The 27,225-nt window shown below is 31.8% G+C and overlaps 3 protein-coding genes across 3 annotated transcripts; all 3 read right to left on the bottom strand.

Annotated features, from left to right (window-relative positions):
• Positions 1-1,964: 1,964 nt before the first annotated feature.
• LOC114175728 (peroxisomal fatty acid beta-oxidation multifunctional protein MFP2-like) lies at positions 1,965-9,379 on the bottom strand. Its single transcript, XM_028060514.1, has 18 exons — positions 9,148-9,379; positions 8,988-9,059; positions 8,512-8,574; positions 8,377-8,430; positions 8,225-8,292; positions 8,062-8,143; positions 7,824-7,879; positions 7,217-7,519; positions 7,046-7,132; positions 4,552-4,726; positions 4,312-4,433; positions 4,031-4,194; positions 3,708-3,962; positions 3,507-3,628; positions 3,279-3,400; positions 3,007-3,155; positions 2,795-2,933; positions 1,965-2,184 (listed from the first exon to the last, which is right to left on the bottom strand). The coding sequence occupies exons 1-18, from the start codon at positions 9,242-9,244 to the stop codon at positions 2,149-2,151; spliced, it is 2,166 nt and encodes a 721-aa protein (XP_027916315.1). The 5' UTR covers positions 9,245-9,379; the 3' UTR covers positions 1,965-2,148.
• A 1,693-nt stretch (positions 9,380-11,072) lies between these two features.
• LOC114175727 (peroxisomal fatty acid beta-oxidation multifunctional protein MFP2-like) lies at positions 11,073-19,565 on the bottom strand. Its single transcript, XM_028060513.1, has 18 exons — positions 19,315-19,565; positions 18,311-18,382; positions 17,631-17,696; positions 17,490-17,543; positions 17,342-17,409; positions 17,183-17,264; positions 16,754-16,809; positions 16,154-16,456; positions 15,979-16,065; positions 13,844-14,018; positions 13,605-13,726; positions 13,337-13,500; positions 13,004-13,258; positions 12,803-12,924; positions 12,547-12,668; positions 12,289-12,437; positions 12,072-12,210; positions 11,073-11,276 (listed from the first exon to the last, which is right to left on the bottom strand). Exons 1-18 carry the CDS (start codon positions 19,412-19,414, stop codon positions 11,241-11,243), a joined length of 2,172 nt encoding a protein of 723 aa, XP_027916314.1. The 5' UTR covers positions 19,415-19,565; the 3' UTR covers positions 11,073-11,240.
• Positions 19,566-25,131: 5,566 nt separating this feature from the next.
• LOC114179340 (FCS-Like Zinc finger 15-like) lies at positions 25,132-26,526 on the bottom strand. The gene is made up of 2 exons (XM_028065657.1): positions 26,248-26,526; positions 25,132-26,001 (listed from the first exon to the last, which is right to left on the bottom strand). The coding sequence occupies exons 1-2, from the start codon at positions 26,463-26,465 to the stop codon at positions 25,815-25,817; spliced, it is 405 nt and encodes a 134-aa protein (XP_027921458.1). The 5' UTR covers positions 26,466-26,526; the 3' UTR covers positions 25,132-25,814.
• Positions 26,527-27,225: the final 699 nt, after the last annotated feature.

The following is a 27,225-nucleotide window of genomic DNA, read 5'->3' as shown; positions in this document are numbered from 1 at the left end:
GATTTGAGAATAAATGAATAGACGGATTTGGAGATTTGTATTAAATTTCTATCTCTTATAAACTGCAGAGATTTACGATGATACATAACAACTTTACAAATTTAACCTTATCATTCTTAAATTTTTCCTTTTCTCATAGTACATCAAACATTTATAATAATAGATATTTTTTTACTTTTTTTTTAATTTTTTTTTAACTTTTTTCTTAACTTTTTTTAAAACTTTTTTTCTTAACTTTTTTTTTAAATTTTTTTTTAACTTTATATAAATTTTTTTTAAAATTTAATTTTTTTTACTTTCTTTTAAAATTTAACTGTATAATTTTTTTTACATTCATAAATATTTAATTTTTTTATTTAAAATTTTATATAATTTTAATATTTTTTAATTCGTATTAATTAATTATAATTATTTTTATAACATCAAATTATAAAATCATTCTCTTTTTTCATCAAGGGTATTTCGGTAACTTTCTAATTCTATCTATTTTTACAATTTATTTTATCTATCATATCAATCAAATCTTTCACTAACTTTCATAAAACTTATCTCCAAATTCACTCACTTTACCCTCTAAATCCACTCAAAAAAACACAAAAATCCATCCACTCAAATCTACACAAATTCATCTTCACACTCTCTCCCATATCCATCTCCCCAAAAGAACACACCCTAAGTGTTGATTTAAACAAATATGATCTTAATAATTTTAATCACTTTATTTAATATGATACCAATAATTTTTTTCTTGTAAAATGAATATTATTAAAATAAATTAGTTATATAAAATTATATTAAAAATTTAGTTATTCTTTAAATCCATGTATATTTATGAAATATTATCGATAAAAAACTTTTTTTTTTAATTTTGTAATCTAATTACTTTTCAATTAATCAATTTTAAATCTTAATTAATGCTTATTTTTAAGAAAATTAAATTAAAGATATTTTTATAATTTATTATATTTTTAATTAATTTAATGTTCCTCTATTACATCAATCAAATATATTATCAACTTTCCATTTTTTTTCACTCACTTTCTCTCAATTCAAAAAAATTATTTTATACTCTATTTTCTCTCATTTTCTTCCATTTTCATCTCTTTTAATTTCAGTTTCAATCTAAAAAAGCATTATTAATAAATGAATACCTAATTTCATAATATACACATTATAATAATAAATCAATTCCCAATTTCTAATATAAATCAATACCCAAATTCTAATAAGATATATAATTTTGTTTGTTAGAAAATGCATGCTGAAATCAAGCATCAATGTTCACTCATCTAATATTTCGATTACAGTAAGAAACCTTTTATAACATAGATGGGGTATAAATGTTTGTGACCAGACCTACTCTTTTATAATTTTTCACAAATTTGCAAAACACTACCATTTTTTTCATCTATTTTCTTTGTGAGGCTCGTGACCACTTCACTGAGTTGTGTTCTGATATTTCATGAGGGAACATTAAGGTCTGATCATTCCAGTGATTGGACAAGAAACACAGCAGAGGTGACAGGTATGAACGGTGATGGGAAACATTTATCGATCTCAGGTTAAAAAGTAAAAAAAGAGGTTCGATTTGTAATTTAGAAATCTGAATGTTGAATAAGTTATCTGATAAATACCTTCTGTTAATTATTCTATTATTATATTTTTTTTCTATTCCTAATTACAAACAGTCAAAAGATCTAAACAAATTTTGTGTGGATGAATATGCTAAAAGACAACATTAAAATAATAATGTTTTCTACAACAACAAAAAAAAATTGACTTTTAGATGGTAAATTACAAAAAAAAAAAGGTATGAAGTTATTGAAAAAAAAGTGTTGCACAATCTCATGATAATATGAAAATATTCAAATAATTTCAGACTTTCATAAGTGTGCAAACTTATTTTCAAAAGAAGATTTAGAAACAAAATCAGTTTATGTCTCAAACACATTAAAATAACTAAATAATTTTGTAAAAAAATAAGCGAAAATCATTTATTTCATCTGTCTCAAACAAACACACTGTTATCTTGACCAAACAATTACGCTGTTCATATATTTTCTCATCATAAATGAAGCTGTTTCTCAATTCACCACTATATTCCTACCCTTTGAAAGGAACATTCCATCAGAGTGAACTATTCATTTCTTACAACCGTGAATTTGCCTGCTCCACTGAGCCACTCTGCAATACAAAAGTACAAAATCCATCACAGAGCAACACAAATGGCGAGACTCAGAATTGTCTACCAAGACAGCTTGTTAAATTCCAGAAGCAGGCAACAACATTATATTTCCATGACGTGTATCCCTTACTTTTTTAGTTTTATCTTATACTCTGTTGTTTATCTATGCAATGTGGATTTATCACATATAGAAGGAAAATGTTAAAAACCTCATATATAGTCATTATCTTAAACAACGCTTTCTTTTAAATAACAGTCTAATAAGTGTACAACACCGTCAAGATGAAGAGCCAATGGTCAGAAAGAATCTTGAATATTATACTTCAAAGAAGTACTAATGAATGTGTTGGTTATTTCCTTAAGTGCATAAACTTAAGGTTCAATCATTATTTAATAAATGAAACAAGACAAGTTAGGGCTTGTTTGTTTTACTACCAAGTACAGACAAATTCCATTAGACGATCTTGATCTTATGATCACAGATGCAATGCATTAGTAAAGTGTCCTTTAGATCTCAAAATTACCTTAAGTTATTAACAGTCTGCAAATAACAAGACAAATAGTTTTGCATGGATGAAATGAAAAAAAAAATGAGCTTAGGTTACTCACCAGAGGAATTCCTCTGGCAGCTCTTGCAGCCAAGTAGGCACAAGGCTTGAAGAATTCTCCATACAACTCTGACCATTTCTCCAATTTTGAACATATGTACTTGGATCCAAGAGTGTCAGCCCAGAATATGATACCTCCCCTGGTGAAATCCATCCCAAAATTTAGAACGATTACAAAGTTTTGATATGTGCCAAATAAATAATAAGACAAACCTGTAAGGTGGAAAACCCATGCCCATGACAGAGGAAATATCGAGATCAGCAGCTTTGACTGCAATACCTTCGCCAAGGACCCGACAAGCTTCGTTCACCACAGGAAAGAATATCATCTCAATGATGTCCTTTTCTTGTATATTTACAAGCTGTCCAGGTTGAGATTCAGAGCATCATATCCATATCCAGAGGAATTTACAATAAAATTTTACTTTAAAATGTACTTCCTCGCTATCCAAAAATATGCTATGAATTAGGAAGAGTTAAAAGACCTTAGGATCAACGGAGACACCAGTAATGCTCCTAGCCTTCTCAATATAATTTTTCAATTCAGTATCAGGACTAGCCTTCCGTTTATCATCATACAAATAAAACCCTTTCCGAGATGTTTCACCTGTTAGTTTAATAGAATAAAATGGAGCATATCATTGTCATGTAAATATTTTCCACGTAGATATAATATTGTCAGAATTCCAACTGATGCGGGAGTTTATCTCTACCAGTTCTTTTTTCTTCTTGCAGAAGGGGAATGAGCATTGATTTATAAGTTCTCTCTGGAAAATTCTCAATAAATTGCATACCAGTAGCAATCGCCACACCAAACCCAACAAGGTCAACCAATCTGCATTAGTAAATAAGTGTCAAATCATGCACTTCAAGAATTGATGCAGAATGTCAAGAACTTATCCAATCAATAATACCTAAAAGGCCCCATGGGCATTCCAAATTTGCTTATTACTTTATCAATTTGATAAACATCTGCACCACGTTCGACAAGCAAGAGACCGGCTTGGGTATATGGGAAGAACATCCGGTTAACAGCAAATCCTGTGCAGTTTCCAACCACCACTGGAATTTTCTTTATCTTCTTTGAAATATATAACACGTCAACTATCACTTGAGGAGAGGTATTGTTGGTACGCACAATTTCCAGAAGCGGCATAACATGTGCAGGACTAGGGAAGTACAGGTCAGATATTTAGATCAGCCAAAAAAATATTAGTAAACAGATAAAAGATCTCACCTGAAAAAATGGGCTCCAACAATTCGATCCTTCGACTTGGTTTTCTCTCCAATCAGGTTCAGGTCGATTGTGGAAGTGTTACTAGCAAGTATACAATGAGGAGGACAATACTTTTCAAGATCAGCAAAAATCTGCTGCTTTAAGGAAACATTTTCAACAACAGCCTGTCCGGACAACAAACATCAAAAAGAAGTTAATAATTTCCCAAGCAATGGATAACATGCAACCACGATCCTTATGACAGTAAATAAGCAAAGTTTATTTGCATTTCATTATACAACCTCTATCACCATGTCCACATCTCCGAAGCTTCCATAATCAAGGGTACCTTGTACAAGGGAGACTGCCTTTTCAAAATTTTCCTGGGTCAATTTCCCTTTCCTAACACGGCTCTGTAAGTTTGCTGTTCATAGTGGAAAAACAATACATGAAAACAGGTAAACAACATCATCTATTTCTTATTTAAAAATGCAGATTAAATAGGGACTGGTGAGAGCCAACTCTTACGAATCTATTCTCACCTTTAATCCTATTGATACCAGCATCTAAGAACTTCTCATTTACTTCTTTCAAGATGACAGGATAGCTGCTAAGAATTAAAGCTGTTGCTATTCCAGAGCCCATTAATCCTCCACCAAGGACGGCAACCTTCTTAACGTTTCTTGGAACCAGACCAAGATCCGTAACCCCAGGTATCTGTTCACGTCAAGAGGTATTGAAAAATTCATATGGATAAAATTTAGACATAAATTTAGCACTCAGAATCAGGCTAGCTAATTCTCATTCGCAGCCATATTTATCCATATAAAAATTGGATTGAATATCTAACCCTCACCCAATCACAAAAGTTAGTTCAAGGAGGAAGGATTGCCCAAACCTTAAAAATAGTATTCTGACTATATTACTAGCTAATGGGAGGCATCTTAACACCCCGTCACCTCCGTAGTCTGATGTTTGCAAGATTAAACAGCTGTAGGTAACTCAACATCAACACTAGATACACTTTAATACCATATTCCATGTTTTGAAATTAACAACAGTGGAATTATAAGAAATAAAAGGCTGGAAGGAACACATAGACTGAGACATGAAGGGGGAAAAGATGAACAACTTCAGGCCCTTCGTGAACATCTTTACATGATTGTTGATGATGCACAAGAAAACAAAATTTTGAGAACTCAATTTGACAATCATTGTTAACTAATTGACCAACAAAAATAAGATGACTAATGAGACTAAGTGAAACAAAGACATTGTTAAATATGTTATCTATCACCATTGCTGTTGTGATAGGTAAATGGTTTCCATCTCCAGTACGAATTTGGAGATTTCCTGAGTATCCTGTGACATTTGTAAGGGTTTCGGCACTGTAGGGCATATGATTGGATGCCCCAGAGTTAAAATTCCAAGAATAATGGGTACAAGAAGATTTCCCCAAGAGCCCTAAAGCAGAGAAGCGGTAGTATCAGGGGTCAAAGTTTGAAGGCGGGTAAGAGCATTATGATGCACATTTCCTGTATGCACAAAGCTACGAGCAGAAGAAGCACCAACATTGAATAGTTCTCAAGAAATGTGTTTTAGGTTTGATTTGTATGGTGTCCGCAACTGGAAGAGATATTTTTCTTTTTGAAGTTCATTTAGGCATGCATCCGAGGATACAATATTGTTCATAGAATTGAGCAGAATACCTTCAAAATCTGATCTCAACTCAATAACAAATTAATCTCGTTTAGTAGTTTCATGAACTGTTTGCACCACAGTATGACCTTTAATTGACAAATCTTCATAAACAACGGCAATGAATTCAGAGTAAGGGAGACTTTCCTATTGAAATATGTTTATTTCAAGTTCAAGCCAGAACCTTCTACCAGTGTTATTCTTTCTACACATTTTCTTTAGATAGGCCAATATCTTGGCTGCAGTGCTGAATGGTCTAAAAGATTGAGGACAATATTGGGATCAAGAGAGCCTATGATCCAAATCATGACTCGAGTGTCTTTGATTTATCACTTGTCATATTTAGTGTTTTGTTCATCTTTATCGAGAGAAGGAATGCTACGATCAGTATCACAATTCCTTACCTTTGACAAATATCTAGAACTGAAATGCTCAGGTTGTGTAGTTCTTGCCATTACAGTGAACAAACAAGATGTCATAAAGAATTGAGTGGAACAAGGGGCACATTGAAAAAGGGACAGAGGTCAAATAAACTTATTCTAGAGTAGGACAGAAATGAGATAATAAATACAAGAGGCTAGGAATCCTGGGCAAACCTAGGTAGGATCGCACCTCAGACTAATATCGTGTTAAACTCCGAAAAATTGTGTTCATCTGGAGAACTCTCATATGAGTAATATAATAAATAAAATTTCGGCCTTGAAAAGTAGCTGAACTGCTACAAATGCTAACCTACATCTATATTATCCTAATGAAGTAGATAACGACATAATTATGTGATTACAAATATCCTAATAAAGGAAATAATTACAAAATCAGCAATCATATTGAAGGGGATAGTCAAATAATTCTGGCTGCGGGATCTGCTTGATTGAATGGCCAAAAATTCTGTGGGGATGTGTTCAAAGAAAGTCATTGGAGGCACCGATGGGAAGGGTAATTGCCAAGGCTTTTAGTCCGTGTGAAATTGATAAAAGGATGCCAAGAAGGACAATAACAGAATCTATTAAAAGGGATAACCTGAAAAATTATTTTTAACCGGGGCTAATGGTATTGATTAATTCATGTAATCAACCACATCTATTGAGATGAAGCTATTGTTGTACATCAAGATGGGTCAGGATTCAATGAAAATAGGAAATAAGAGATTAGAAGAGTCTTTCTTTTCAAAACTTTCTTCAAATTCAATACAAATTTTGCAATTAAATCTATGTAATATTTAAGCTTTCAATGTAAAAGTTTATAACAATAAGTGTAACTAGTTTATCTCTTAGTAACTAGTTTGTCACTTGAAGGACGAGAAATAAGTGTAAAATTAAGACAGAAAACCCAACAAACCTTGGACGTCCCTCTGAGAGAAAAGAATATGTGAACTAAGCTTTTGCAAGTATCTGACTTTGCAAGTATTTCAGCTGCTTCAGCTTCCTACAAAAGATCAAAAGAAAATGTCACAAAGTTCTGCAGCAATAATATGAAGGGGCGAAAGGGTATACTGGAGACAGATACAACCTTCCAGAGTCCTGCACGGGGACCATCAACTACTCCTGCTTCAATAACATCAATGCAAACCAAAGGATGGTGGAGGTTAGGAGCCCTTTTTCGGGCCTGAGCTCTAGCAAATTTCAAAATCTCCAATGCTTCTCCAAGGGGTTCTAATTTGTCAGTCTTATAAAGACTAGCAATCCATGGTCGCCGATGGCCTACAATATCCAAGGCCCACTGTCGTGCAGCTTTCACCAGATCATCAGGCGACGCCAATCCATCTACAAGCCCCAAACTAAAAGCTTCCTTCCCTTTAACTGGTTTAGAAGTCTTAGTTCAAAAAGAGAGAAAAAAAAAGAGGTGAAGAAATTAATTGAAAATCACTGGACAAGAACATTGAAGTCACAACTCTTGAAACTTTCCTGTAAAGAAAAACATAATTCAACACAAAGTGGAGAACTGAAGAAAAAGCTTGTTGATATTACGTTCAGAAAAAAATTCTAAGATGGAACAGTGAATGTGCTGTTTGACTGATCACCAACCTTGAGTTTGTAAACACCAGCTTTTCAGATCAGTTCTTCACATTGAACAGAGTGGAAAGTTACAAAAAAATAAGCATAAAAAGGTATAGTACCAGCATCATTTCAAGTGCCTTTGCCAAACCAACAAGACGAGGAAGTCGCTGTGTTCCTGAAAGACAATTCAAATTTTAATGAAAAATGTTCTATACTAAAGAAAAAGGAAACAATAACAAAATTAGTCATAAGACCTGCACTGTTACTCATGGTCTAACTTGTTCTCTATTTAACATTTTGAATTCATACACAAAATACAAGTAAATTTGATGAAAACAGATAGGAATGAGTTAATACCTCCAAGTCCAGGAATTATTCCAAGCTGAAGTTCAGGCAAACCAAGCTGAGCAGTTGGGGTTGATAACCGAGCATTGCACGCCTATATGAGAAAGAATGGGTAACAATTTGTAGAAATTTACAAAGAAAATATTCTTTTTCCTAATCAGTTGGCAACACAAACCATTGCAATTTCTAAGCCCCCACCCAAGGCAAGGCCATCAATGGCAGCAACCAATGGCTTCCTGGCCGCTGAAAAATGAAGAAAATAGATTGTAGATAGCACAGAATGAAAAATAAATAGCAAATAAAGAATTTCATAAAGAAATGACGTACCTTCTATTGTATCAGTGATGATGTCTACCGATAGCCAACCAGTTTTTGGACGCTCTACATGAGGAGAGAGAGAGGAAAGAATTACACAATGTCTATGAATGTAACCACATTACAAAGACACTCCCAAAGAAGTACCTATCGGCCCTTCATCACCAAAGGCAGAAATATCAAAGCCTCCAGAAAATTTTCCCTTTGCACCTGATAAAGTAACATAAGATTCAGTTATGATGCGATAGCTACAAGCTAGTTGGCCAACAAATATCTTCGGTTAAGCCCAAAATCGGCCAGCACTCAATTCCCATTTGTTCTTCCCAATCTAATAGAGCATATTAGTTATTTTCACAGTTTGAAACTTCGGTGTTTATCAAAATATCCCCATCATATCACAGGAGTGAATGAAGATGGCTACTGTAGATGGTTTGACCATCAATGAATGTACAATAGTATCAGTCATAACAAACTAACAAGCAAGATCGGTCAAGAAATTTTCAATTTGGTCAAGGACAACTATTTGAATAGATAAGATACCAAGGGAACAAGCTTAAGCATTGCCCCCTTCCCAGTTTTTTTTTGAATAATCTCTGCCTAGAAAAGCAAATTGCAAAACATACCAGTAACAACAAATGCCTTGACATCGTCTCTGCTTAGAGCCTCATCAAAATTCTGCTTAAAACTGCGCAACACTAGCGAGAGAAAAAGAAGGAGAAATTATCGACACAACATAGAGTAACATTGAGCAATAGAAAAAGAATTGAAAGGATAAAAATTTACCATCATAGGAGAGAGAATTAACGGGAGGGTTGACAATGGTGATGACGGCAACCCCATCGGGTCCAACCTCCATGAGCGTGTGTCCTTTGCTTCCCATTACGCTGCCACTCTTACGACTTTCCAAGAATCAGACTTGAAGAAGAAAATAATAAATCAAAAAAGAGGGAGAAATTTTGTTGACGATGGTGACTACTGTGTAACATAAATAAGCTACGCACATCACATCAAGGCACATCAAATATTAATGATTGTATCTACCTTTCCATAGATACCTTTAAGTCAATTTTCATTTTCACGGAACTATCTCATAAATTTTTAGTTGTTAGTTGTTAGCTGTTCATAAAATATATTACTATGTAATTATTTTTTTTAAAATACCTACATTTTTATTACACTTTTTCTATAATTTTATTTATTTTTAAGGCTATATATAATACTTTTTATTTCAACAAGTGTTTTTATTTAAATATTAATTAGTTTTAGTTTTTAAAAATTAAAATTAAATATGATTTTTTATAATATTTATTGCTTATAATTCTTATGTATATAATGCTACTTTTTCTTAATTTAAATTACATAAAAATGTTAAAAACCATAAATATTGAAAATTCTATAATAGTTAATTATTTTTAAAAAGGTAAAATTAATAATGATGATAATAAATAATTAATATACATTAAAAGTGATGAAAATATATGTTAAAATATTAGAGATAATAATAGAAAGAAATCAAATAAGTTAAAGTTGGTTAAGTTTTTCGATTTTTTTGCATACTTGTAATTATAAAAAAAAAAAAACATTCTCGAATTATTTTATTCCTATAAATGTTATATTATCTTATTGCAATATTTTTATTTTCATATTGAAAGGTAAAAAGGTTATATTCCAATGGTAAAGATATAAATTACTTTTTAACTTCACTGTCTGTTTTTATTTTTATTTTGGTTATTTTTTATGTAAAAAAACATTCCAAAAAACAAAGTTAACCCATAATATTTCAAGCATGCCTAAAAATAACATTTTGATTATAGTATATATGGGATTGTCATTCCTATTACAACATCATAAAACAAACACCCCAAACTAATCATCTTACACTATAAACTGCAAGTACACATCGTTTGGCACCTTATTCCAACATTATTGATGAAACTGATTACTATTTTCTTGAAAAATGATTAATTTAATCACCATTTCGTTGTAATATTAATCTTTAAAATTAAGAAAAACTTACATAATTTTTTAAATATTTTAATTCTAAATTTAAGCTCCTAATTTTTTTTAATCCCCAACGAAGGATTCAAATGACAATAATAACATATATTTATAGATCAAAATGAAAAAAAAATATATCGTTTCACCACATAAAACTTATAGGACTTCAAATATTATTTATCTCTTCTTTTTAATTTCAGGAACAATACAACAAGGATATACAGCTTTAATTTTATTCTATCTTCTTTTATTTTATTGCGGTGAACTTTGTTTATTTTACATTTTTGTAATTATTATAATATTAATTTCCTTTTTATTTCTTTTTAGAAAGTAGTGACCCGGCATGATATTCTCTTTATTGAATATATGTCAGTTCAGATTCAATTGTTTATTATTGAATTTATAACATAACCGGGTTTCTAGATGATAAAATTGAATACTTTAATGATATTACTAAAAATTGTAGATAAGATGTAAGGAGTATCCAATATCTCTCAATCGGTTATCGTAAGAGTAATAAATTATCTTATTAAGGCAAATAATATTATGCCTTAAAAAATGTTGTAAATTTTAATTCATTTTTTCGAATATCCATGTTTTTAACTTAATTACCATTAAAAAACATAAAAACTAATTCCATGACCATTTATTACCGTCCATTTAAGTCAAACTCTTGATATTGGTCCTCTATTTTTAGTGACAAACAAACATCTATCTAGACTAGATACTTTTATTTTGACCAAAGAATAGTGCTGTTTAAATATTTTCTCATCATACATTATTTATTAGCTATTTTTGAAGTCACCACTATATTCCCACCATTTGATAGGAGAAAAGGAAAATTCAATAGAGTAAACACTTGATGAGCTGTTTATTTCTTACATCCTTGACTTTGCCTGCTCCACGGGGGCACTCTGCAATACAATCGGACAAAATCCATTAGACAGCAAAAATAATTCTCAAACATTATCTATTGGGGGATGTGACATAAGCTATTCTTACAACAATTTCTCAAAAGACACTGTTACAAAAGAAATATCAGAAAAAATAAATTAAATAGTTCTTTCACAGATCAAAATTAACTTATATGAATCAAATAATAAAATAAAATCATTTTTTCCTTAAATTAAAATTCAGTCATACATAAATTGATTTATAACAAAGTGTCAATTAATTATTTTAAAGCTAAAATGTGGTTTCGTTATATGTAGGGAGAAAATATAAAACAGCTAAACATATAATGTAGTATTTATTCATATATTGGACTTTATAAGTAAAATTTTATTAAATTGATCATTATACATACAAACATTACAAGTTTCATCCTGTCATCGTACTTCGGATCGGAAGTTAACTCTCTTAAAACATTTTTAATTTGGTCTCTTTGAGGCTTGTTTGCTTCGCTAAGTGTTTAAAGCAGTTGATAAAGCAAAGGAGTTAACTATAATAGATGATCTTGATTTTCTGGCTACAGATGCAATGTGTTAGTGAATTGCCCTTTAGACAACGAAGTTACCTTAAGTTTCGATCTTTTCTTGAGTTAAAAACAGATCTAATAATCCTGCAAACAATCTACCAAGGGAAAGAACACTTTGCACACTATCCCAACCTAATGCCATTGACCAAATAGACATTGGCTAAACCCTACTGGAATAACAAATGGTTTTGTATGAAATGAAATGGAAATAAAGGAGCATAGTTTTACTCACCAGAGGAATTCCTTTGGCGGCTCTAGCAGCCAAGTACGCACAGGGCTTGAAGAATTCTCCATACAACTCTGACCATTTTTCTAATCTTGAATATATGTACTTCGATCCAAAAGAATCGGCCCAGAATATGATGCCTCCCCTAACGAAATCGACCTCAAAATTTTAGAACATGTACACAGTTTTTTTACAAGTGTGCCAAATAAATAATAAGACAAACCTGTAAGGTGGAAACCCCATGCCCATGATAGCAGAAATATCGAGATCTGCTGCTTTGACTGCAATACCTTCATCAAGGACCCGACAAGCCTCATTCACCACAGGAAAGAATATCATCTCTACGATATCCTTTTCTTGTAATTTCGCAAGCTGTCCAGGTTCAGATTATCCAATGGAAATTTAAAAACAAATCAGACTTCAAATGTTGTTTCCTCTTCAGCCAACAAATATGCAATGAATTAGGAAGAGTTGAAAATACCTTAGGATCAACAGAGACTCCAGAAATGCCCCTCGCCTTCTCAATATAGTTCTTCAATTCCGGATCAGGACTAGCCTTGCGTTTATCATCATACAAATAAAAACCTTTGCGAGTTGTTTCACCTGTTAGAAGTGTGTTAAACAAAGATTGTTCATGAATTAGTTCAGTAGAATATGACCGAGCATTTCAATGTTAGTAAATACACTCCACACATATATCTCATCAAAATTCCAATCGATGCAGTGTTTATCTTTACCAGCTCTCTTATCTTCTTGTAGAAGTGGAATAAGCATTGATTTATAAGTTCGCTCAGGAAAATTCTGAATAAATTGCGAGCCAGTAGCAATTGCCACACCAAATCCAACAAGGTCAACCAATCTGCACAAGTAAATATGTAACAAATTAGACTCTTCAAGAATTGATTATGAATATAAAGATCTTATCCGAGAATTGATACCTGAAAGGCCCCATGGGCATTCCAAATTTGGTGATTACCCTATCAATTTGATAAACATCTGCTCCACGTTCAACAAGCAAGAGACCTACTTGCGTGTACGGGAAGAACATCCGATTAACAGCAAATCCAGTGCAGTTTCCAACCACCACTGGTGTTTTCTTTATCTTTTTTGAAATATCTAGTACGTCAACTATCACTTGGGGAGAGGTCTGCTTTGTACGTACAATTTCCAAAAGTGGCATAACATGTGCAGGACTAAGTAAGCACAAGTCAGATGTTTAAGTCAGAAAGACATTACGGGGAGAAAAATAGTTTCCAAATACAAGATACCACCTGAAGAAATGGGCTCCAACAATTCGATCTTTGGATTTGATCTTCTCTCCTATCAAGTTCAAGTCAATTGTGGAAGTGTTACTTGCAAGTATACAATGAGGGGGACAATACTTTTCAAGATCAACAAAGATCTGCTGCTTTAAGGACACATTCTCAATAACAGCCTGTCGAGATATCAAACACCAAAAGTTCATAACTTCCATAACATGCAACCACAACCTTGAGGACGGTTAATAAGGAAATATATTTTGGAGTTTCATTATACAACCTCAATGACCATGTCCACATCTCTGAAGCTTTCAAAGTCAAGGGAAGCGGTTACAAGAGAGATGGCCTTTTCAAAATTTTCCTTGGTCATTTTACCTTTCTTAACACGGCTATTTAAGTTTGCTGTTCATAGTGAAGAAAAAAATACATTAAAACAGGAAAACAACAGCATATACCTTCATTAAAAATGCAGATTGAATAGGGACCGGTGAGAGCCAACTCTTAAGAATCTATTCTCACCTTTAATCCTATTCAAACCAGCATCCAAGAATTTCTCATTTATTTCTTTCAAGATGATAGGATAGTTGCTAAGAATTAAAGCTGTTGCTATTCCGGACCCCATTAGTCCTCCACCAAGGATGGCAACCTTCTTGATCTGTCTAGGAACCAGACCACGATCCGTAACCCCAGGTACCTATCCATGACACAAGGTATTAGGAAATTCGTATTTGTCGAATTTATACAAAAAAAAAATAAATAAATAGACCTTTACAGGCTAGCTAATGCAGCTTCAAAACCTTTGTCTTTATAAAAAAGATAAATCGATCCTAACTGGACTCCAAAATCAAGGTCACAGAGAGGAGGATTGCCCAAACATTATAAGGACTATGACTATATTCCTAGCTAATGTTTCTCATCTTAACTTTGCCTCATATCCAGGTCTAGGATGATACATATATTTTGAAGTTTGCCAGATTGAACATTTGCAAGTGACCCAACATCAAGCCTAACCTAATTCGAAAAGTTAGCTCAAGGTTGGTGGATTCCCCAAACCTTATTATAGACAATATGCAACTTTTAAACAATCCAATAAAACCTCTGGCAAGAAAACACCACTTTCAAATTTAAGATACGTTTTAAGATGAGTTGGAAGGGTAATTGGGAATGACAAAGTGATGCTAATTTCATTTGACATGAGATGTATCCGAAGATAAGGAAGCTACCGAACAGTCTTCAGTGAATCAAAAAGTTTTGAACCCATAGTGCTTAAATGGAAGTGTTCAAGAAAAGATAACAAACGAAAAGGAAATGTGTTAAAAGTTAGTTACCCGCGGGTGAAGGAAAGCACTTAAATACTCCATCGAGCATTTGATACTACAAAATGTGGGGCTTAAGACACTCCATAATAGATAAGTTTTGATCATGGCCCTATTCCTAAGAGTAAATGTCCCAACGATAATGTGATGCTTCACTCATCCCTTTTAGTCAACCACTCCATAGATAATTCCTTCTTCTGAGACACCAATAAACAAAATCCAATACCAATAACCACTCAAGGAACATTCCTTGAAAGGTATTGGAAATAGTTCAAGTGTGAGTCAAAAGTCCCACATTGGATAGAAAAGACAAAGTTAAACACTATATAAGAATAAAGACCCATAACACCATTCCCTGTGTAAAAGTGATATCAAATGCCTTATATGTGTAAGACTAATATCATATAACCATATGGAACCAAATCTCTCAATGACTATAACCATAAACCATATATATGAAAAAAAAATATAACCCATCAGTGCTATCAGAGCCGATGGTTCAAAGTGACTGACTGCATAACCATAACCAAAGGGGTCACCAAAGTGACTGACCGCATAACCATAACCAAAAATGGGTCACTCATACATACACCTGAAGGGAAATATATCATATGAAAAAAAAAATGGACTCTCCCTTGAGGGGAGATTGTTGGGAATAGTCCAAGTGTGAGTCAAAAGTCCCACATTGGATAGAAAAGACAAAGTTAAACACTATATAAGAATAAAGACTCATAACACCATTGTCTTAAGGTTTTGGTGTAAAAGTGGTGTCAAATGCCTTATATGTGTAAGACTAATGTCATATAACCATATGGAACCACAATCTCTCAATGACTATAACCATAAACCATATATATGAAAAAAAATATAACCCATCAAAAGGTACCTTTTCAATGGGGAAGAACTAAATCCCTTAAGTACTCCACTGAACATCCCATACTAATGAATGATTAAAAACATTGAAAAAGGTCCATTAGCTCCACACCGAAGGGGTATGGACATAGAGGAGAGAGAAAAGAGTAGAAGAGTCTTTCTTTTCAAAACATTAACTAAATTAAATACAACATTTAGAAATAAGCGGACATTTAAAATCATTTGTTAACGTATATCAACAACAACAACCTCTCATCAATCTGAGGCAGAAGCTACTCTCAGTGATTTGTGTGTCCGTTTTCAATTATGTCCAAACACTAAATATTTTGACAACATTTAACCTTTCTATTAAAGGTTTAAAGTATGGTATTAAAAAATATAAGCTATTTTTGTCTTAATAGATAGTTTTGTCACTTGAATTGGAAAAAAGCAAAGGTAAAAAATTAAGACACAACCCAAACAAACCTTGGTTGTTCCTCTTTGAGCAAAAAATACGTGAACTAAGCCTTTGCAAATATCTGACTGCACAAGTTGTTCGAAGGCTTCGGCTTCCTACAAAAATTAAACACAAAGTCATACATATTTACGCAACAGTAATATGAAGGGGAAAAGGGATATACTGGTGTAGACAGATAACAACCTTCCAGAGTCCTGCACGTGGACCAGCCACTATTCCTGCCTCAATAACATCAATGCAAACCAAAGGATGATAGAGGTTAGGAGCCCTCTTTCGAGCCTGAGCTCGCGCAAATTTCAAAATCTCTCTTGCTTCCCCAAGGGGTTCCAATTTGTCGGTCTTATAAAGACTAGCAACCCATGGTCGTCGGTGGCCCAATATATCCAAGGCCCACTGGCGTGCAGTGTTTACCAAATCATTAGGTTGCACTAAACCATCAACAAGCCCCAAACTAAAAGCCTCCTTCCCTCTGACTGGTTTTGAAGCCTGGATTTTTTTAAAATGAAGTGTTAAAAAAGTTAATTGAAAATCACTACACAAGCACATTGAAGCCAAACCACTAATCTTGAATACTGTGTTAAAATGGAAAGTACAATTCCACTCGAAGTGAAGAACTAAACCAAAAAATCTGGTGATATCTATCCAACAAATTTCAAACATAAAAGTGCAAAGCTGTTAGACTGATTACCAACCTTGAGTTTGAATATACCAGTTTTTCAGATACCTTCTTCACATTTAACAGAATAGCAAAGTTATAAAATGAAAGCATAAAATGTAGCATACCAGTATCATCTCAAGTGCCTTTGGCAAACCAACAAGACGAGGAAGCCGCTGAGTTCCTAAGACAATTTAAAATCCAGGTTAGCAATACTAAAGAAAAATATAGTGAGGAGAACATTTAGTTACAAGACATTCACTGTTACTCATAGTCTAACTTCCTTTTACAAATTATTCTAGCCCCGTCAAATGTGCGAATTAAGGTATTTAACCAAACTTTTAGTTAGTTCATTACTTCATTAAAAGCATGTAAAACTTGATATTCAATCAGCTTTCCTCTGTAGCTCATGTCACTCAACAATGTCCAGTCATGAAGGTTACAAGTATGTTTTCAAAATAAATAATAAAAAAGTTATGTATACAGAAGAATTTAATTTGAATTCATACACAAAATACAAGTTAATTTGATCAAAATAGGGAGGAATCAGATAGTACCTCCAAATCCTGGAATTATTCCAAGCTGAAGTTCAGGCAAGCCTAATTGAGAAGTTGGAGTTGATAACCGAGCATTGCATGCCTGTATAAGAAAGAATTGGTAAATTTTGCAGAAAAATAAGAGGAAATGTTTCTTCCTAACTAGTGGGTAAAGTGTACCATTGCAACTTCTAAACCCCCACCCAAGGCAAGGCCATCAATGGCAGCAACTGATGGTTTCCTAGACGCTGAAAAATTAAGTGGAATAATTTAACATATAACAAAATGAAAACAAATAAAAAATAAAGAATTTAAAAAAACGAAGTACCTTCAATAGTATCGGTGATGATTTCTACTGATATAAGACCAGGTTTTGGACGCTCTATAAGAGGGGAGAGGAAAGAGTTAGAAAATTAGTACGAATGTCAATTATTGAAATTTAGAAAGTCACCCAAAATTGTTTAAGTACCTTTGGCCTCTTGAATGCCACCAAATGCAGAAATATCAAAACCTCCAGAAAATTTTCCCTTTGCACCTAATACATGTGACAAGATTCAGTTATAATTATGTGGAGTTGGCCAAAAAATATCTTTGGCGAAGCACAAAAACTAGCCTGCTGCTTCATTTTTCTTTTCCCTTTTGTACTTCTCAATTGTAATTAGTTCTTTGTAGTTTGAAAATTCTGTGCTTATCAAATGTCAAAATTATGTCATAGAAGTTAGTCGAGTTGAGTGAGAATGATCATTCTAGATGGTTGAAAGTCATAACTATTACTAACATTTGTATAATAGCATTTCATTTGATCAGGTACTTTTAATTTGACAGGGATAACTACATCCAAAGTTGTCACTTGGTCATTGCTAATGAAGGGTGGGGACTTGGGTAAAAGGTTATAGGCTCAATTGGTGGCTATTTATCACATTATCTTCTTCTTATTATAAGTTTTGGTTTTACATTGATCCCTTAGAACAAATTACTTCTAAGAAATTTATTTGTTTTACATTGTCCCTGCCAAATCATGGTTACTACTTTCAATATCAACCCCTACCTAATTACGGATTCTATCTTGTTAAATTGAACAAACTTAAGTGTTGTCCCTTCCCCGCACCAAGCTTAGAAACTGTTCTGGTCAAAAGCAAATCACAATACCTGTAACGACAATTGCCTTGACATCATTCCTCTTTATCGCCTGATCAAAACTCTCCTTTAAACTGTTCAATACTAGAGACAAAAAGAGACACAGGGAGACAGATGAGCAACATAAAGCAACAATAAGTAATAGAAAAAACAACGTGAAGAAAATGTAAAATGATACCGAAAGGGTTAAATATGTTTTTTGTCCCTCAATTTTCAGTAAATTTTAGAATTAGTACATTTCAAAATTTTGGACCAATTTAGTCCTTTATCTTTCGAAATACGTGTATTTAGTCATTTTAATCAAATTTTGTTAGGTTTATATGATGTTTCGTACGCATTTCAGCATTATATTTGAGTTGTTTATACGTTTTTTGCTTTAATGTTAAGTCAAATACTATTATGAAACGTGCTTGAAATATAAAAAAAAAAAAAACTTAACAAAATTTGATTAAAATAACTAAATTTACGTATTTCAAAAGATAAATAACTAAATTGATTCAAAGTTTTGAAATAGATTAATTCCAAAATTCAGTCAAAATTAAGGAAACAAAAACATATTTAACCCATACTGAAATATGCACATGCACATCGAAACACACATCAACGTTTCACAACATGCAGTGGCATTAATCAGAAAAACGCTGATTAATTTCACGGAGCAATCCCAAATCCGTTATATAAATATAAAAGCATGGTTCTACTATCACATCATCATCAAGATTGGCGAGAAAACAGGCAGTAAATGCAATCTACTGTGTGCCTGGGTGATTGCTGGCAAAATCAATTTCGATAAAATTGATTTTGAAGTTAATAGTAAAATTCTTAATCCAACTTAAAAAGACTGTTCCAAGCTGTTTTAAGTTAAAATCATTTCTGTTTTCAGAATACATGACTGAAGGCACAACAAATCATGAGAGACTTCGGTTAACTCGTGGTGGAACTAGAAATCAAAGAAGCACTAAAGAGACGATGAAGAAATGGTTTCCGAGCTAAAAGAAAAAGGCGAAAGTGTGTACCGTCAAAGGAGAGGGAATTGACGGGAGGATTGACGATGGTGATGACGGCAACCCCATCGGAGCCAACGTCCATTTGCGTGTGCCCTCTTCTGCTACCCATTGTGCTGTGATGCGATTCCTCTGGTTTTCGATTATTCAGATTTGATATGAAGATGGAAAAGAAATTGAATATGAAATAACAAGAAGTGACGTGAACGGAATGTCCTGTTTAGTAGGAAAAACTTGGCTCTAATCCAAATAATAAAATAACTACTATATAACAATACATCACATCACACCATTCTGAACTTCTGAAATAGCTTTTCTAATTTTACCTTCAAATTTAACTAATTACAAATGGCGCTTATATTACATTAGTTAATTCTTTAATAATTATCTTAATTTATACCTATAATAAAAGTTATTTATTTATTAAAATTTACTCTGTCAAATTGTTAATTTACATAAGTGGAGTTTAAAAAATAATCAATAATTAATGTTTTCTCTATTTTGATGAGATAAATGTAAGTATTTTTTTTTCTTTCACTAAATTTCACCATCACTTCCCAAAGGCTTGGTTTAGGTGAGAGAAAAATAATAGAGGAAGTAGAAGAAAAAATTTGAGAAATAAATGAAAATAAAGGTTATTTAGTTGAAAATAAATTAGAAGAAAGATAAGTTATTTTATTTATTATTGATTACTATATAAATTGGTTTATTATTATTAAAAAAACATTTTTCCTTAATATTATAATAATAATACTACTAAATTTATAATTAATTGTGATAGCTACATAATTGATTATTAAAGATTAAAACAATTCCGAGACACTTTTTCGAACAACATATTCTATTAATCTATTAGCAAGACACTTTTGTGTTTTTACATACTCATATAAGAGGAATTTTTTTTAATGGATGTCATAAATTTTCTTTGGATTGAATAATTTATTTTATCCAACTATTTTTAAGTTTATTTCTATATTATTTTTTAATTTTATGACCTTTTGAAAAAAAAATGGAATAATCTAGTATACTTTTTGTCAACATCGTTAAGAAATTAACAATATTGCAAAAATATGTAATAATTCAATTTTTTTTTCTCAATGTTATTTGGAAATTAAGTATTGGTAATATGTCACATGAGATTATATAACACGATATATACGAGGTCTTATATTGTTTACAAATATATAATTGTGTGTAAAAGTAATATTAGACTTAAATTTTATTTTTATAAAACGTTATCTAAATCATTTTTTAAATTTATCTTAATAAAATTAGTTAGATTTATCATGTTATATACGAGATTAAATTATATGTCAAAATAAAGTAAAACTATATTAAAAATTTGAAAAATAAAATGACAGTATTTGAAATTTTAAAATTAAAAAGACGGAAAATTTCATCCCTTTAATTTATTCTGCACCCTATAAATTTCTTTATTATTAATTAATATTTGATATTAAATTCTATAACAATTTCTTTAATTTAATTTTAACTTTTACAAAAATTATTTAATAAATACATATATTAATAAGTACACACATATGTAAAGGTATATTCATTACATTACTATCACCTTCATTTTATTTTTACTGGGGTAACAAATGGGTTAGTCCGGTTCATTTTAACTCGCATTGTCCTTGGTTCATCAAAAAATGAGTTGGATTGGACTGGTCCACCACCGAAAAACATTATAACCTGTCTCTCAGAGCAGGACGGCAAGTTGGTCCGCCACTTTTCTTTTAATTGTTTTTAAATTTTTTTAATTTTTTAAAATATTTGGTTATAAAATTTATTCATTATATAAATTTGTTTATATAATATAATATATATATTTTTAATTATTTCTATTTTTTAAACATAAAAAATAAAAGATACAAATAAAAAAAAAACAGGTCGGCTGACCGGGACGAACGAGCTGGCTCGCCCTAACAAACTAGGTGGACCAGGACACAGCGGGTTGATAGGTTGAAAACTCCAATCTGACCCGTTCTTTTCTTCACGGACTGACATATCTGATTACAGTTTGACTCGCTTTAACATGTCTAATTTTTCAAATACTTTTTAATTTTATATTTTCCTTCCGTGTACAGAATACACAAAAAATAAATATATTTTTTAAATATAATTAAATGAAAAATAACATATATAGTCTAAGGGAGACTAACAGATAAGATAGAGCAAGATTGATATTTTCAAGGTGCAACAAAAATAAAAAATACCATCACCTATCCTTCAAACATCTCAGAGAGTATTAAATGATTATTTACAACAATATTAAATAGAAATTTTAGATACGGATAATTTAATTTATAAATTTATTGCACTTAATTCAAATTTTGGATTCTATATTTTACGAAATTCACAATTTTAATCTTTACGTTTCTTTCTAATTTTAATATCATAATTTTTAACCATCCTTGGTTTTATTTCTCAATTGTTTAGTAATTTTACTTTTAATTGTCAGTAATTTTATTCAATTTTTACTTTTAAAAATATATTAGATCACAATTAAAATATATTTAATAAAGTCTTTGCATTTTTATTCTTATGGAGGAGTAAAAAAATTATTAAATGAATTTATAAAATGTAATATGTATTGTTATTATTACTTAAATATACAATTTTTAATGTTTTTTAAAATATATAATTGATGGATTACATTAGGTGACAAAACGGGCTAGTCTGTCTCGTTTTGGCCTTTTCCGCCCTTAGCTCACAAAAAACAATCGAATCGGACTAGTTCGTCACTGAAAAATGAGTCAGAAATTACAACCATCTCTCATCACAAGACAAATTGGCGAGCTGCCCTACCACTTTTTTCTATTTTGATTTATAAAATTTGTTATACATTTACTTATAAACAAATATTTAGAGCATATTTAATTATATAAATATTTTTCAAGCTTTTAATTGATCAGTTAATATCTTTAATTGAATAAATTAAAATAATTATTATATTTACATGTTAAATTATTGTATTATAACTAATAATCAGAACTTAATTTATTTGGGTCAATGATTTAAATTAAAACAGTATTGCATATTTACATTTATACAAAAATATAATAGAAAAAAAAATTTTATTTTTATTTGTTAAAACTAAAAAAGAATTAAAATTAAAAATTAAAATAAATAAATAAAATGGCTCAATGGACCGGGCAAACCCACCAATTTGACAGAATAGGCGAGCCAGACCAAAACAAATTGGCGGGTTGAAAATTTCAACTCAACCCGCTATTTCCTTAATGGGCTAACGGGTTGGCCCGGCTGGCTAAACTCGCTTTAAGACCCGTAGATTAATTATAAAATTCCAACAATTACATTTTTCTCCCACATCCTTTATGTAGGGAGGACAAATAAACTCATCCACTTGGGTATTGTTTGAACTCATCTCCGTTTTGATGGAGAATCTCCAAATTGACTTAGTGTATGTGCGTGCATGTGTGTGCTCTATTTTGTTTTTCTTTTAATTTGTTTGGTTTGTTACAAAATTCATTTATATTTCCAAGATACTTCTCTTCTTATCACAATCTTTGTGCAATTATGTTCAAATAATGCATGTCAAATAAATATTTTTTTATGTATGATATTTGAGTATTTTAAGTGTTCAATAGCATAAACATTTTATTTATTAGGTAATTTAAGGTGTTGTTGTGAATGGTGTTTTTGTAATTGTTGTCGAGACATCATGTGATTGGTGTTGCTGTTATTTCTCCGAATTTTGATTTCATAGTTATTATCGTAATTGGCTTCTTTGGATTGGATATAACTATATTTAATCATTGATTTAAAAAAAATAACAATTGTTGGACTATTTATTGATGTTTGTATAGTAAATTGTTGTAATTAAGATGTTTGTTGTTGGGCTGCCGCTTATTTGTGTTGTATTGTTGTTTTTAGCATACAATGTTGTTGTTAGTGAGTTACCAGACCACACTACACACACATTTGTGATGTTAGGTTGCTTTAATTGTTGTTTGTGTTGTTGTTTTAATAGACATTTGTGTTACTGCTTGGGTTGCTATTTGTGTTTTTTTTGACTGGGTTATGTCATTTTGTTTCATTCCTCAATGCTTATTATTGGCTGAACCTGTTTTAGTTCACATGTGATTATTTTTCTTAAATTAGATTTTTATTCTACTGTTCATGAAAGGAAAAAATGTACTTGGGTCAATTAATTATTTGGTAACATAAGATCTCCATACTGTATAGTTGTTTCTTTGGACCTCTACTATGGAATATGAAAAAAAGATCAAATATGATTTTGGCCTCCAATTCAAAATCTAAAAAAAAAAGTCAAAGCTGACCGACCGAATTGAATAGGTAATTCCGTTTCACTTGGCAAGCCAATGTGATCCGACTTGTTTTAAGTGGGCCAAAATTGATCCGGAGCCTAAATGGGCCGAATTGACCTGTTTTAACACTCCTAACAAATACCACTTAATACACTCCAATCACACAAAAACAAAGTTCTCAAAAGGAAATAAAAATGGTACCTGATTGAATTAAATTTGTGAACCTGGAGTGGCTATTTAAAGTGAAAAAGATTGTTGAGTGTAGTAAATAATGGTTGATAAACAATAACTATTGCTGACCTTATTTATTTAATAATGTATATATATTTTTTGTAGAGACATAATAGTTAGTGTAGTAAAAGCTGGGGTGCAGGAAGAAAAATCGGGAACACAGTAGAAATTCCCTAAAAGTAAGTCATTCAGTGGTCCATTGGCATGGGCTCCCTCAACTGTAGCATGTGGACAATTATTTTTTTATAAACAAGATAGGGATTTCTTCTTGCAACTTTTTTTTCTTCACGCGTCCCCATAAATTATGATATCCCTATTTTATCTTCCAGTCAAAATTTATTAAAATCCCTATTGAGGCATTTCTCCCTCATCGTTCTCCAGTTGTGATGAGAATGAAAACGATCAAGAAGACCTTAGATTCATTGTCCCGGATTCACGGTTGAAATTATTTTTTAGATATATTCCAGAATTAACATTCTGAAAAATTTTGAATCTGAAAAATGTCTTTTGGAATATCTATTTCGAAACCGGAAAGTATAAAAAAAAATTCAAATTAAAGGTTTTGCAAGATGCTTTCAGATTTAAAAGTATTTTTCAAAATATTTCTTTTATATTTCAGATCGAGCATTTCAGAAAATATTTACAGATTTGGAAGTAATTTCCGGCACACTCATTTTAAAATATATAGAAAATATATTTTGGATAGAATGTTCTCAAGATATATTTTCCTAAATACTCAATCCAGAAGAAAAAAAAATGCAGAAATTTTTATTATACGCTTAGTGAGGATTGATTTTGGGATTGCAGGTTTTATGGAGTGCAGAGGAAAAAACAAAAGAGGGGTGCAAGAAGAAATGCAATTCTTTTTCATACCCAATCTAGTGGTCCTAAGATTACAACCCTGACCAATCCGAGACATAAGATTCAACAGGAAAACACATGTGATCATGAAAGAGAAAAAAAATAAAACAAAATAAATTTAATTTAAATTTTGATATTTTATAAAATAATTCACTTTAATATATTTTTATTTTAACTCTAATTTAATTGCTTTAAATTTACTTTTTACATCAAATTATTTAAATAAAAATAAAAATTATTATATATATATATATATATATATATATATATATATATATATATAACCACTAAAGTTATTTGAGTCCAATGTTAATTAAACTTAATATTATTTTTAATTTAAAATCTACGATAAATTTATGAGATTTTTCTTATAAATTACTCAATTATTTTATTTCTATAAAATGCGAAAGATAAACTTATATTTGGATTTCTAAGTATAAAAATCTAAAAATTTATAACTTGATATTTAGCCTAGCAGCATACTTTAAAGAGGGAAGTGCGTTCCATGAGCAGCTGAGAGAGGTAGCTAGAAATGTGAAACATTGCATACCTAACTACAAATGTGGCATTCGTACTTACCCCGACAACTCCACAAATGCATGGAAACTTGATCTCTGTATTCCATTGTCATTTTGGTTAAAAACAATCACCGCTCTTTCATGCCACAAGCCCCAAGGAAAATCCACTCACTCTATCTATCAATCAATCAATCAATCATCTTCCACCATTAATATCTCACTTCACCCTGTTAAGAACTCAGTTTAAGCTTAATTACTCTTCTCAAAATCACTTTCAATCACCATCATCAACATGAATTCTAATATTTCAGAATGCATTGCCACAAATACCCTTCCAACTGTCAGCAACTAAAAATGAAATAAAAGACAAAACATGGAAGTGTTTCTGTGTGGGTTCGGTTTCTGAGCAGTGGAACCAAACCATTCATCAGGTCTCAGGTACAGCTAGAAGTTGGACCCCAAAAAATGAAAAGCTGAAAGGACATTTTTTGGCTTCATACTAGGAAGCAAAAAGGACAAGGCCTGTGCTGTCATTAACCAAATAAATAGTGGGTAAAACTGGAATGCGAGTGCAAAAAAAAAAAATTACAATCTCGTGATTTCTTCCTTAAAAAAAACCAACACCACGGTTTCTTGTTTCTTTCCGATGATGACGTGAGGTTGAAGAAGATGAATACGAAGACGATGTGGGCCTCATTGCAGCCAAACAACACTTCTCTTTCTTAATAGCTTCTTCCTCGTCCGAAAAAATCTGCTTGCATCTGCACTCCACGCTGCAAAATGCCCTGTCCCCTCTACAATGTTCATGTTTCGTTTCAACCACACCCCAAAAGAAAAAAAACAACTTCAATAACATCGATAAACAAACAAAAGATCCAGATACCATAAGATCTGAAAATAACAACACAACAACAACAAAAGCAAAAGTCTTATATCTAACAGACCAAATAATGTAGGTTGTATGGATAATGGATCACACCATGCTACAGTAAAAACAGAAAAAAACAAACATATTGTTTATTTTGATTAAAAGGACTCACTTGTACATGTAGATATCTTTCCCTGGCGAGAGTCTCTTCCCACAGAGAAAGCATTGGTCTAGAAAAGTGGGGGTTTGAAAAGGAGAAGGAGAAGGAGAAAGGGGTGGTTTTTTGTGGGTGGTGGTGGTGGACAAAATGGTGGTTTTGTTAATGACTTGAGGTGTCTTTTTACTGATACAACCTTTCTGAACTTCCAGCACTACGCTAAGACCAACCATGTTTCATTCTACGCCTTTTCTTTGGTTAGTGTTTTAATCAACGGTGTATGAAAAATGGTGGAGGAAACAGCATAAATAGAAAGAAGGGAAGGAGAAAGAGTGGGTCCCGTACAGCTATAGAGCAGTAACAAGCGTTTGCAGAGATTTGACTAGTTTGGGTATGGAAATGCCACGTAACAATGGAAAAAAAAAAAAAACTGGGTCAGTTTTGTCCTCTTGTGTTAATGTGTTTGGTAGCAGCATTTTGGCTTAGGGTATCCATCATTGATCCATGGATGGATCAGCTTATCTTTTTGGTGGTAAAGAAAAGAAGGAAAGAGAGAAGAGGGGAATGAATGAGAGAGTGAGTGTGCAGTGACATTTAACTTTAGTGAGAGCTTTTAGTTGAAGCAGTGCATGAGTTGTGTGAGTGTGTCTTCAACTTTGAAATTCAAGATAAACACAATATATTAGGGTTTTTCTCTCTGTCTTTTCCCCAAACACTTTTTCACACCAATCCTTTTGGTACTCCCACACACAGGACATGGTGGAACCATGTTTTCTTTATATGATAAGAAAAGTCCAGGTGAGTTGAATGTCAAAGACTTATTATGATTAGGTATATACAAGTCTTAATGATCATTAAGATTTCATTAAGTCTAATCTTTACTCACTGAACTAACTTTGGTTGGCCATTTATCCTTTTTCTTGGAATGAGTCTAGAGGTTCATAAACAAAGATGTTTAAATGTGATTGAAGTTATAATATATTTAATGTTTCT

Source organism: Vigna unguiculata, chromosome 3 (assembly GCF_004118075.2).
Source record: "Vigna unguiculata cultivar IT97K-499-35 chromosome 3, ASM411807v1, whole genome shotgun sequence".
NCBI lineage: Eukaryota > Viridiplantae > Streptophyta > Magnoliopsida > Fabales > Fabaceae > Vigna > Vigna unguiculata.
This window is presented reverse-complemented; position numbering and strand designations above follow the sequence as displayed.

What these genes read in the sequence shown, in the direction of transcription:
- LOC114175727 (XM_028060513.1), bottom strand. Translation starts at nt 19,414, where the DNA reads ATGGGTAGCAGAAGAGGGCACACGCAAATGGACGTTGGCTCCGATGGG. An exon ending in CAATTCCCTCTCCTTTGACG is followed by an intron (nt 18,383 to 19,314) that starts GTACACACTTTC and finishes TTTTGTCTCTAG; the next exon opens with TATTGAACAGTTTAAAGGAG. An exon ending in CACGTGCAGGACTCTGGAAG is followed by an intron (nt 16,066 to 16,153) that starts GTTGTTATCTGT and finishes TAATTTTTGTAG; the next exon opens with GAAGCCGAAGCCTTCGAACA.
- LOC114179340 (XM_028065657.1), bottom strand. Translation starts at nt 26,465, where the DNA reads ATGGTTGGTCTTAGCGTAGTGCTGGAAGTTCAGAAAGGTTGTATCAGT. An exon ending in AAAGATATCTACATGTACAA is followed by an intron (nt 26,002 to 26,247) that starts GTGAGTCCTTTT and finishes TGAACATTGTAG; the next exon opens with AGGGGACAGGGCATTTTGCA.
- LOC114175728 (XM_028060514.1), bottom strand. Translation starts at nt 9,244, where the DNA reads ATGGGAAGCAAAGGACACACGCTCATGGAGGTTGGACCCGATGGGGTT. An exon ending in CATCACTGATACAATAGAAG is followed by an intron (nt 8,293 to 8,376) that starts GTACGTCATTTC and finishes TTCATTTTTCAG; the next exon opens with CGGCCAGGAAGCCATTGGTT. An exon ending in ATGCCCATGGGGCCTTTTAG is followed by an intron (nt 3,629 to 3,707) that starts GTATTATTGATT and finishes TTACTAATGCAG; the next exon opens with ATTGGTTGACCTTGTTGGGT.